The 12,492-nt window shown below is 50.8% G+C and overlaps 1 protein-coding gene across 9 annotated transcripts in view; it reads left to right on the forward strand.

Annotated features, from left to right (window-relative positions):
* The window catches only part of LOC146871736 (zinc finger CCCH domain-containing protein 11A-like), an 858,888-nt gene that overhangs the window by 559,768 nt on the left and 286,628 nt on the right, over positions 1-12,492 (forward strand). For all 9 annotated transcript variants that reach the window (XM_085651275.1, XM_085651281.1, XM_085651282.1 and 6 more), the window contains one exon: positions 9,622-10,095. In XM_085651275.1, the coding sequence (XP_085507401.1) occupies positions 9,622-10,095 (474 nt within the window). The remainder of the gene's footprint in view (positions 1-9,621; positions 10,096-12,492) is intronic.

A 12,492-nucleotide genomic window follows, 5' to 3' on the forward strand; every position in this document is an offset into this window, starting at 1 on the left:
GGAAAAAACAATAAGCTTAACACTCCTTCAAGACTTAGCCTGAAGGCTGCTCTCCACAGCTACCACTAGGATAGCTTTCTTTAAAGGTTGTCTTTTAAACCTATCACCATAAGAGTCGAATTGGACTGGCGCAAGGTGGCCACTATAACTAGTGACCAGCATATGCCAGGCCAACTTCTCACACTACCTTTCTCTCTAGAAGGACCTTCCAGGTTGCCACTCCTCCCTTTACCTCTAGAGTTATCGCTTTCAAGCAGGGTGTACCACAGGGCTCTGCTCTGAGCCCTACCCTTTTCAATTTGTACGTTCAACCGCTGGCGAGAGTGGCTAAGTACAGAGGGCTTACGATAGTGTCGTATGCAGACGACACTCGGTGGTCACACTCTCTGATGACATTACCCGGGACGCTTGTAAGTTTCGTAGTGATCTTGAGGCCATTTCGGAGTGGATGACTGCCAACTGTCTCCAGCTCAACGCCAGCAAGTCTGAAGTACTGCTGGTGGGAAGGGATGGAGAGCTGTGGAGTGAGCACTGGTGGCCTGCCACAATGGGGTCAGCACCTGTTCCCAAGCAGATTGTAAAAAACCTAGGGTTCTGGATAGATTACCGCCCTCTGCTTTCAAACCCAACCAAGAAGGTGGCAAGGACTTGTTTTGGGCTATTGCGAGGGCTTAAGCCCCTGTTGGGCTTCTTTGATCCCCCTATCAGGCAAATTATCATCCAGGCCTTGATTCTGTCTAGACTGGACTATGCCAGTTCCCTCTGTTTGGGGGTCAACCAGTCTGAGATTGTCAGACTACAAAGGGTTCAGAATGCAGCGGCTCGAGCTCTCCTTGGTCTGCCGAGGAGGTGCCCTACCTCTAATGCCATCCACCACCTTCATTGGCTGCCCGTGGCCAAGCGTTCAGAGTTGAAGGCCCTCTGCATTACCTTTAAAATCCTTAATTTTTCATCTCCTTGTATCCTGACTAATCTTCATACCTTCTATATCCCCTCTCGCCAACTTCATTCCACGGGACAGAATCTTGTGGCTGTTCCTAGGGTCAGGAGGGCTTGTGCTGGTGGGCGCTCCTTTCGTGTGTTGGCCTCGAAGCTCTGGAATGCGCTCCCCATCTCCATTCGCAGTATAAAGTCCTACCTGCCTTTTCGGAAAGCTGTGAAAACATACCTTTTCCCTCCATTATAAGCTGTCTTGTTCTGTGACTTGCTTTGCAGTTTTCTGCTCTCATAACATAACTTAGGGCGAAAAGTGTTACAGCAAACAAATGATGGATGTAATGCTGACAATGCAAACATTCCCCCCCCAGTCAAAACATCTGGGTTCGGAGGAGGCTCCACCTGGCTCCACTCAGACGGCTCCGGCCTCCGTGCCAGTGGGGTCTCATGGATCCGATTATGGGTCGGCACTGGCTGTGCCAACGTGACCTTCCCTGGCGCAGGGCCCGAACTCTGTGCTCCCAGCAGCGCCAGCCCCATTCTGATACCCGACGACTGAGTCGGGTCAACTCCGACGGACCCCAGGGGTTCTACGTCATTGCCTGTTCATTTTGAAGAGGTTTACGGCATGGGTGAAGAATGAGTGGTCTCTGGCTGGACCCTTTAGAACACCAGTTGGACACTCCTTGTGAGGAATTGGACTGGTATGAGCAGCCTGAAGAGGCCAGTGGACTGGGCACTTCCCAATAAACTGGCATGCTCTCTGCCTAATGGGGCTACAGAGGAGGGGGCATCTTGTGCTATGGTTGTGAAAAGGGCAGCTGAGTTACTTGACCTGGAACGGCCATCAGTGCATGTCAAATCTAATATCTTGATCGAAGTGCTACAACCTAGGGCTTCTTCATACGAACCTCTTTTGCCCTTCAAGGAGGCTCTAACGGATGTCCTTCTAGGCACTTGGTCCAAGCCTAGCACAGGGTCTCCTATCAACAGGACAATCCCACGCCGCCATTGCCCTGCATCTATTGATCCAAGTTTCCTCAGCCAGTACTCCACACCTGAGAGCTTGGTAGTTTAGGCTTCAACATCCCATGGTGCTTTCCCTTCCGCACCCTCGGACAGGCAATCCAAGAGGCTGGAGATACTTGTAAGGAAGATGTTTTCTTCAACCAGCCTTGTGATCAGTAAACACTGCATGCCTATTGGACCGTCTCTCGCACAACCTTTGGGAAACGGTTGCACAAGTGCTGCCACAGGTCCCAAACACAGGTCCCGAAGGAGGCCCAAGCTGTGCTCTCCCTAGCAGTGAAAAATGAGAGAGATGCGTCAAAGTTCACCATTAGGTGTGGTTTGGATACAACTGACTCACTGGATAGAGCGCTTTAGTTGATAGTGTCCTGGCGATGCTACGCCTGGCTGAGAACATCTGGCTTCTCAGGTAATGTCCAGTCCAAATTATGGACATGCCCTTCAATGGGACTTGTCTCTTTGGACAGAAAGCAGACTGGGCTGCTTCGCGGAATCTTGGGTTATGGCCAGGTCCTTGGGCCCCTCGTTAACATCTTGTCCCATTCTGCCTTTCGTGGCAGTGGAAGGGGTTTTCAACCACGTCAGCCTTACCCCAGTCACTGCCCTGCACGGACTCCCAAGTAGTGCGAGGACATGGCTGCAGTACATTCCGACCTCATCGGAATGTTAGCCAGAAGTAGTCCGACACCCATTCCTCTGCACCGCAGCCTCCAAGCCTTTCTAGTTGGGTTCTGCAAGACCATGCCAGTCCAGTAGGAGGGAGAATTCAACATCATCTCCTCCACTGGCGGTCCATAACATCAGACAAATGGGTTTTGTAGGTCATTTGGGATGGTTACTCTTTCCCTTTTCTGTCTTTTCCTTCTTCTTTACCGCCAAATCTAAAACTTGTGGCGGAGGATCATCTGTTATTACTCAGAGAGGAAGTTACAGCTCTCCTGGTCAAGGGGGCTATAGAGAAGTTTCTGATTTCAGAAGTAGTCAGTGGTTGTTACACCCTCTACTTTCTGATACCAAAAAAGAACAAGGGTTTACGTCGTGTTCTAGACCTTTGAACCGTCAATCTCTTCCTCAAAAAGGAACCCTGTTGGTTTCAATGGGGATCCTCTGGTTTGCAAAGGCACTGCAGGCTTGGGGACGAAGGTCTTCTGGGTGCGACCACCACTTCGAGAGGTAAGTTAAGAAGTTAGGGGTTGGTAAGGGACCGTCGGTTTGGCCACCCAAGGCTGTGGGGCGTCGGGTGCATGGGTGCCTTTCGAGGTTGGATCTTCTTACCAGCTCCTGGTCGCGGTTGGGGGGACCTTCCGGATTTAGGCTGCAAGCATCGGCTGGAGGCTTGAGGCAGGTCAGAAGTCGCCAGATCTCGGGTCAGGATCGCCGGGAGGACCTCCTTGTGGTGTTTGCCCACTCGATCTCAGGCCGTGGACAGTGGGTGCCGAGTGGGGCAGATTTGCAGTGTCCGGCTGGAGCCAGAGGTTGCAGATAAACAAATCCGGTGTTCACAGTAGACAAAGTTTTTGTGTTTGAAGGCAGGTAGGTCCTCCGGGGATTTTGAGGTTGCTGGCTGCAGGACTCACCGGGATTTCGCAGGAGCAGGTTCGAGGTGGAGATAGGCCGGTAGGGCTAGGGGCCAAGTCAGTGGGCATCTTTTTCTTGTTAGCTGCTGCACGGCTGTTCGGTCCTTCTTCTTCTAGTTTCTGTGGGGAAGCAAGGTTCAGGGGTGCACCTAAATACTAGATTAGGGGCGTTACAGGTAGGTAAAAAGGTTGGGACGAATGGGTACCTTGCCTAGGGTGGGTACACCCCCTATTATGCCACCCTCCAGTGGGAGGGGGGCATGAGCCTGTCCCTGGTTGGCTGAGGCCCCCATCTGCAAGATGGCGGGGACTAAGAGTTGTGCTTCACCTCGCCTCCCCCACCTGAGGGGTGGAGATGGCAGGGGTGGGCACATCTCTCTCCCTCACTTGTTTTTTCTGCCGGTTCTCCCGCCCAAAGTGGGGGGTCAGAACCAGTGGGGACCTGTTGCTGAAAGCAGCAAGTGGCCTGGGGAAGCTCACAAAGGCGGCAAGCCTTTGAAGCTTCCCCTTCGTGAACCCTGCCCATCCTGGAAGTTGCTCTTGGTGGCTGTGGGGTCGCCGGTGAGGGAGAGAATCAGCTGGGTGTCGTCAAATTTGGAGATGATGTTGAGTCCGTGGCTTCTGACGATGGCTGCAAGCAGGGCCATGTAGATGTTGAAGAGGGTGGAGCTCAGGGAGTATCCCAGAGGCACTTCGCTGCGGATATGTGGGTTCAGAGTAGAACGGTGAAAGTCTGACTCTCTGTTCAGCCGGTGAGAAAGGAGCGGGTCCATTCTAGGGCTTTGTCATGGATGCCGGCGTCGTGGAGTCTTGCGCAGAGGGTGTGGTGGGCGACGGTGTCTAAGGCAACCGAGAGGTCCAGGAGGATGAGGGCTGCAGTTTTGCCTCGGTCAAGGAGGGTGCGGATGTTGTCTGTAGCGGCGAAGAGAGCAGTCTCAGTGCTGTGGTTGCTTCTGAAGCCCGATTGGGAGAGGTCCAGGATGTGGTTAATTTAGAAGTACTCGGAGAATTTGGCCTTGATGGCCTTCTCGTTGATTTTGGCTGGGAAGTGGAGCAGAGAGAGATGAGTTTGAGGTCCGTTGGGTCAGCAGAGGGTTTCTTCAGCAGTGGGTTGATCTCCGCGTGTTTCCAGTCTTCAGAGAAGGTGGCAGTCTCGATGGAGCTGTTGATGGTGCAGCAGAGTTCAGGGACGAGGGAGGCTCTGTTGAAGATGTGGAGGCAGGGATCTGAGGTGGCTCCGGAGTGGATGCTCTTCCTGATCCTGAGGGTATAGTCCGAGGTGAGGGTGGTCCAGTTGGGCAGGGTCTGCTGGGCGCTTGAGCCATTTGGTGCGATGTTTGGGGTTGCAGGGTCTTGAGTTGCAAAGCTGTCGTAGATCTCCTTGATCTTGCAGTGGGGGAAGGTGGCGAGGTTGTCGCAGAGCTCTTGAGAGGGGTGGTGGTGTCTGCTGTCTACGTGCTGAGTTTGGCAAATTCTTGAACCACTGTTGGACTTGGCCCTTTTTCCAGAACTTTTTCGCTTTTCTGGGAAAATAAATGTGTAAATGGAAAGACTGAATGTGTGCAGACTGAGTTTCCCCATTTTAAAAATGTAATTTAAGATGGATGCCAAAGCTGTGTGGTTGCGCCGTTTGACTGAGCTAGGTTGACAGTCTAGGCGTTATTTCCCAGCAGCCCCAGCTTTTGGAGGGAAGCCTGGCACCCAGGGTGCTCTACCCCTCCCCCTAGGCCAGTTAGAGCCAGTTTCCCCAGACGCTTCTAGAAGCTTCTGGCACTGTCTGGAAGGTGGGGTGAGGGGCGTCTAAAGGGAGGAGCTGGGTTGCCTTGCAGTCAGTCAGAGGGTGGACCTGGGAGAGAGGGGACCTGCTGCCAGGGGTTACCGCCACATAGGCCTGTGTGCTGGGCCCTGAGCCTACCTACCCCCCCCTACCTACTGTCCACAGGGCGAGGGAAAGATATAGTTGGGGCAACGCAAACCTGGAGAAGCCCTCGCAGGAGTTTTAGGCGGTAGGATCAGTCAGGGACCTATGCCTCTGAAGGTGACAGGGTTGAGGCACTACCCTTTAAGTGAGTGAGGGATCCTGAACTACCCACTGATCTGGCCCGGCGAGAGGAGAATCCAGGGACGACAGGCAGAGACTGAGTAGTCCGCCTGCAGCCACCAACGCAACTCCCCCCCCCCCTCAAGAAACCCTCAATCAAGGGGCAGGGACCAGAGAGCGCTATTTACAAGCTGCCTGCAAAGAGAGAGCGCTAGTTACAAGCTGCCTGCAGGGAGAGAGCGCTTTATTCAAGCTGCCCGAGGAAGGAGAGCGCTATATCCGGTGAGCGCTACATTTGAAGTGACTGTGTTCTGCTGGGGGGCGCTGTCTGTCCACTCCCCTGTGATGTCGCCATATTATTGGTAAAGCGACGCCAGTGGGAGCCCACCCCGCGTGATACCGCCGTGGGCGCGAGTGCCAACTGCCTCGGCGCTTATTTACATCACCGGGAGCCCACCCCGTGTGTGTGCCGCCACGCGGTGTTGGTGACTTATACCAGCGGGAGCCCACCCCGTGGTTTGTATGCTAAATCCACGGGAGCCTACCCCGTATTGCCCCCGCGAAGAGAAACTGACTAAAATCACCGCCGCGACCCGAGGTAGCGTTGGAGGCCGCCGCGCTGCCTGCAGCGACCCGGAAGGTTTGTGGATTGCCAGGCGTGGGCGGAGCCAAGGCAGGAAGAGATCGTGTGGTCGAGCGGGGCCCCCGAGAGTCTGGGAGAGCCCCGCGGTGGTGAGGGGAGGAGTGCGGAGGTCGCCGGCTCTATCCGAAACCCTGGGTCCCAGGAGGGGGCCCGGGTGAAGATCGGAGGAGCGCTGCAGGGGACGGGGCTCTCATGTCCTGAGGAGAGCCCCGCGTGTGTCGACGGAGAGCCGAGGCCCCGTGTGAAGCCTCGCGGTGGCTTCGAAGTCCCGAAGTAAGAAGAGTGCCGGTGAGTGGGGCCTTGGTCCGCGCGTGTTGGGGGAGGCATCGGGGCATAGGATCGCTGCTCGCCTTCCCCCCCCCCGGTACCGCCTGTATCCGCGAGTGCTCCACCGCCCGAGTTCGGGTGTTCCTCAGCTGCCCCACTTGACAGCGGGCAGCTGCATCGGGCCCCCCCCCCCCAGAATCGATTTAAAGCACCTGGAGGGCAGGCGCCCCCACGGACTCTCCAGCGGCCCCGCCTGACAGTGGGTCGCTGCAACTACAACGAAGGGGTCTGCCTGACTGGGGAGCCCCGGAGAGGGGGACCTCGCCTCGGATGGAGGCACCGGGACTCGACTGCCCCACCGGACAGTGGGCAGTTGCCACCCTTGGGCATGTGAAAGAGGGTACTATGGGTCCCCTGTAGTTTCTAGGTGCAGCTCTGGGAACATGCATAGTTGAGGCGCTAATGAATTTCTCTAGGCAGCTATGTTTGGTATGCCATGTTTTAAAGTGCCATTGCAATTGCCAGGTGTAGCGCTATGCTGAGATGCCATATTTTACAGCGCTAGGGTCAATGCTAGTTGTGCAGCGCTATGTGGAAGGTTATGACCTAAAGTGCTATTCACATGTCCTGTGCAGCGCTATGTTTCAGATGCCAGGGTTTGATGTATTGATGCTCTGCCTAACCTAATTTCCTGCCTCAGGGGAGGCCCAGGACGGTCATGTTTATTGTGATGCTGTGAGGTTTCCGTTACAGGTGTTCCGGCCTAATGTCTCACGTCATGCCCTGATGTATTTTATTGCAGGATTAATGTGGATGGATGGGAGCTTTATTTCTCTCGTACAATTATTTTATCTGTAAATCGCAATGATTCCGGCAGGGGCCCGATTGGCCCTGCACTGTACATAATTCCCCCCTGTAAATTGGAACCGAGCGCCAGTTGGCGCAGTGTAGAGATTACCTGACACCTAGTGGTTTTGACAATACAATAGTTCTTTTACCTAAACTGGTGTAGTGTCTCTTTTTGTAGTGTGCCTTGTGTGTCGCCTGTGGGTACTGCGTGGATGCTTTGCACATTTCCTCCGGAGTTTGGCCCGCCCGCTCTGCACCACGCTACCCGTTTCCAACAACCACGGTGAAGAGTTCTTTGCTGTTGTGTGCATTGACGCTGATGTGTTTCTGTATGGCTGCTGTCTTTGTTGTTCTGATGAGGTGGTGGTGTTCGGTGTCGGCAGTTTTGAAGGCTGCATGGTCTGCCAGGATCTTGCTGCTCCATTTTTTCTAGAGCCTTCTGCTGGTGCACCTGGACTCTTGAAGGGCGGGAGACAACCAGCTGGCTTTCTTGGGGGGTTTATTGCCTGAGGGTTTCCTGAGGGGGGTCAGTGTGTTGGCACAGTTGGAGATCCACAGTTGGAGATTGTGTGCCAGGGAGGTGGTGAGCTGGTCTTCGATGACCTTTTTTCCAGCATCTGCAAGGATAGCCGTAGGTGTGATGGTGTACGGCGGATTTAGTGAAGGAGTGGACGCAGTGGTGGCCGGTCCAATGTAGCTCGGAGGTGTGGCTGACGGAGATCTTGCTTGCGGAGGAGATTGGGTCGAGCGTGTCTCATGCTGAGTGGGTTGGTGAGGTGACCAGTTGTTGGAGTCTGATGATGGTGAGGCTCTCCAAGTGTGATGCACTGTTGTGGTCGTCGAGGTTGTCCAGGTGGAAATTGAGGTCGTCCAGGAGGATGAAGTCCATTGAGGCGCGAGCGTGATGTGCGATGTAGTCGGCAATGGCTTCACTGAAGGGGGGGCGGGATCCGGGAGGTCTTTAGACAAGGGTATGCGTGGTATGGTAGCGTACTGCCATTAAAGATAACCCATCTTTATTTGAAATTACCATTACATTTGCAATCGCATACAATTTGGAAATGTATTCACCCAATGTATTGATTTCATCATCAGCGCATTTAATTTACAGACATTTAAATTTTGTTGTGTGCTAGAAAGAAAAAATAACATCTGTACAGCCTTCCTCAAGCAAACCCCCCAGTAGCCAGCATAATTGTCACATAAATCCTCCTACTTTGAAGTCCGAGAAAGAAAAATAAACCAGCACCCTGGAAGACGCACCCTGACCTCTGCCTTTGAATGCACAGCAAATGTAACAGGATAAGAACAAGATTTAAAGGCCTGTTTACAGAAAGCGAGTTTGTGGAAAAATACAGTAAAGACCGTTTAGGCAACAGGAGGCAGAAACTGAACCTGGAGAGCCTAAAGCAAATAAAGTCAGCAAACAGGAAGCCAGAAAATGTGAGCTACAAATCGCAAAGCCAATGGTAATGAATGGGCACAATGCATTCCTTGGTCAATTTTCTGAAAGTCCCCAAGATGTCTTTAGCAAATGCAGACAGCTGGGCTGTCTGTTAGGTTGCAACCTATAAACTAGTACTTTAGGGCTATAGTCTGAGTGAACAGTTGATGTGCAGTGAGGCGCAGTTCTAACACTGCACTGAATGAAATCTCTGTATTTGCTGAGTAAAAATATTTAAACTAAAACATTGAACGAATTTTGACCTTTGAAGTAGGGATAGCATTGGCTGTGTGCTAGCAAATTTCTGATACTTTCCACAGTAACAAGACTTTTAGAGTTGAGTTTCTTAATGAGATAAAGTTGCTGTGCATAATCCCTACATCCTTGATAGAACAATCCTGTTCGGGCAAGGCTGGAGACCACCTCTCTAGGTGTGGTAGCTGCGAATAGTAATTCTAACTCTCTACTTCCAGGCTGTTTTAGTGCTAACTCTATTAGAGGATGAGGAACTACGACCGCAAATTCAATTGCGTGGACTATATATCCAATATAGATTCTTAGTAAGGCAGACCTCTCTTGCAATTCTGTTTCCTAGCAGTTGTTTATCTCCCTTATGATGGGATGTGTATTATTTTACACTAGCAGTTGTCACATAATGAACATCCAATGACAGACCATTAGGTTTGAACTGGTATGTATAGTGATCAACAAGTTTACTGCGGCTTGAATAGATATGCATGTTGTGTACAATTTGAATTCAAAATTGCTTTCTGTCGCTGTTTATTCATTTCGGATTTTCATCCATTTTTGTGTTCCTTGTTGTTAATATCTGTAGATACTGCACACCCACCAGGAGAAATCTATATCAAGACCTTAGAAGAAATCCGCCTGGAGAAGCTCAGTCAAAAACAGGAGCAGGATGCCTATCCTACGAAGGATGGTGCGATAGAAATGGAGGACCTTGCGAAAAAAGCCCAGCCAGGCATCCACATCAAATCCTTTATTGAGGTGTTGGCTGAGAGACATAAAGTAAATACAGAAAGCAGCGAAATGGTGAATAACACAGGGAATGATTCCCCGAGCCTGCCGGTCCAAGTTAACCTTAAAAGCAGCGATGATAACGTGCAGACATTTGAGGCAGCAGAAAAAAGAAGATCTATAGGACGAGTGCGGGTGAAGACCCTGGAGGAGATAAAGCGTGAGAAAGCACTACGGCTAGGGAAGAGTGGCGAGAGTGCCAGGAATGGAGCTCCACAAGCAGAGCCTGTCACGAGAGGGAGGAAGCTACTGCTAAGTAACAAGCCAGCTGGTAAGGAAAGGGTAGAAGGGTCCTTGGTCGCAGGGCTGTTTCTGAGAATTCCCTGCATCTGGGCTAGCTCCAGCCCACTTGGGTAGAATTCATAACCGTTCCGTCTCTGCACTTCTCCATAGTCTATGCTCATATAGCCGCTGTGCTTTTTCATTTCTGGGCCATTAGCACTGGTCATTTTTTGTCTATGGTGTACTTTCCAAGAATAGTTACCTCTATTGCATGAATCTGTTCTCATGTTTCTCATATCCTGCCTTATAGTGGTTGGTCGAGAAGGTTCTCCAGCATGTGATTTTCATGAAAATACGTAACAGAGCTAATCTTGTTCATCCACTGAATAGTCAAATCCGGACATATTTTCAGGGTATCCACATTGAACCTAAAAGAGGATTTTGCATATAGTGAATTTCAACAGAGATTTTCTGTTTAAGTGACTATAATTTTGCTGTTCTGTGGATTAACAAACTTAGCTTTGATTCATAAGCACAGTAATATCTCTACCCATAGCTGGATTCTAAAACACTTTTTAAAAAATGAAAAATCTTTTCAGTCCTATTTTTTAACATCTTTAAAATTTTCTTTATTTTTCTTTTGAATTCAAATTTTAATTGAAACCAGAATTAATAGTGTGGTAGTCACCAGGATCACCGACAGCTACAGCATGCATTTATGCAATGTAAGAAATCCTTGCATGCACAGAACAGTTATAAAGCGTAGGCAGCCAATGTTCAAGGTACCCTCAAGCATACTGTTAGAATCCGGGATCTCTGGTTGGCGCAGGTATGCACTTGCGACAAGCAGGGACCCTTTCCTCTAAGTCAGGGCAAAGGATTACTCTTAGAAAATAACCCCTGCTCACCCTTTAGTTAACGTGGCGCGAGCAGTCAGGCTAGATTCTAGAGGGCATTAGGTTAAGCATTTAAGGCGTCCCACAATAACCACCAACCCACCACACAGAGACACCAGACTGTATTCTGTAAAAATATAAAGTTCTTTATATAAAACTCTGCAGGTAGGCTTCAAATACAGTCTTTCACTTTAAAATGAGGTTCCAGTTACTTGTTATCACTTTTCAGGAGGCCACAGTTCTTAAAATGGTCACTTTTGGTGCAATCAGCACTCTTTGGGGGTCTGTGCGCTTCGTAGGGCCCTCCGTACGCTTCGTACCAGCTTTAGAACGCTTCGTGCCGTTTCTCACGCTTCCCGCGTGACCACGCGTACTGGGACTCAAGCCGTACCTTCGTAGGTACGCGTCGTACGAGGTTCTTCTTGGCATAAACAGGATCGGATTTCTTAGGAGCAGGGCTCCTTCTTTTATACACAGTTTCTTTTGTTCTTTGTCGCCAGGGGGCCTGTGCCTGGCTCAGTCCGGTTTTGGAGCACTTTGTTGTGGTGACTCTGCTCTTTCCTTTCAGTGCACAGGGCAGAGACATCAGACGCTCCACAGGGGGCGGAGCCACCATTGTGGTGGCAGAGCACAGGTCTATTCAGAGTCAAGGTGTACTCCTCCCACCCATCCTGGTGTAATCTCTCTACCCACCACCTGGCAGCCAGCCTGTCTCCTGGAATTCCCCAGCCCTGCCCCTCACTGAAACTAGGCAGCACACACACACACAAGCAGAGGCGGACTGAAATGGCTAAGCAAGTAAATACTAACTTTCTAAAAGTAGTATTTACAAACACAGGATATTAAAATAAACTTTACTAAAAGAAGTATTTTATTATTCTGAGTTCAGGCATACTAAACTTGACTTTCTACCATGCTCTCGGAGTCCGCTGGGATTATAGCGTGTAATAATTTCAGCAGCCGAATCTGGCCTATGGAGAGCAGGTAGCCTTCAATAGTGAAAAACGAAAATGGCTGTAGTTCACTATTAGGACATGCCACACACACCAGGGCATGCCCTACCTTATGCTTACAATGCACCCTGCCCTTGGGCCTACCATAGGGGTGACTAATATGCAGTTAAGGGAAGGTTTAGGGACTGGCAAGTAGGTGCATTTGCGCAGTGAGCATGGCAGTACCAGACTGCACGCAGGTTCTGCAATGGCAGACCTTAGACACATTTTACTAGGCTGCTTCTGTGGGTGGCACAACCAGTGCTGCAAGCCCACCAGCAGCATTTGTATTTACAAGCCCTGGCACTCCTTGTGCACTTTACTAGGGGCTAATAGTAAACCAAATAAGCCAATCATGAAATCCAATGAACATCAACATTTTACCATAGGGAGAGCATATGCACCTTAGCACTGATCAGCAGTGGTAAGGTGCCCAGAGTCATAAAACAGCCAACAACAGGTCAGAAAAAATACAGGAGGAAGGCAAAAAGTTCAGGGATGACCCTGCAAAAAGGGCCAAGTCCAACACATACCAAAGGTGCAGCATATACAGAAGCA

Source organism: Triturus cristatus, chromosome 1_1, assembly GCF_964204655.1.
Source record: "Triturus cristatus chromosome 1_1, aTriCri1.1, whole genome shotgun sequence".
Taxonomy (NCBI): domain Eukaryota; kingdom Metazoa; phylum Chordata; class Amphibia; order Caudata; family Salamandridae; genus Triturus; species Triturus cristatus.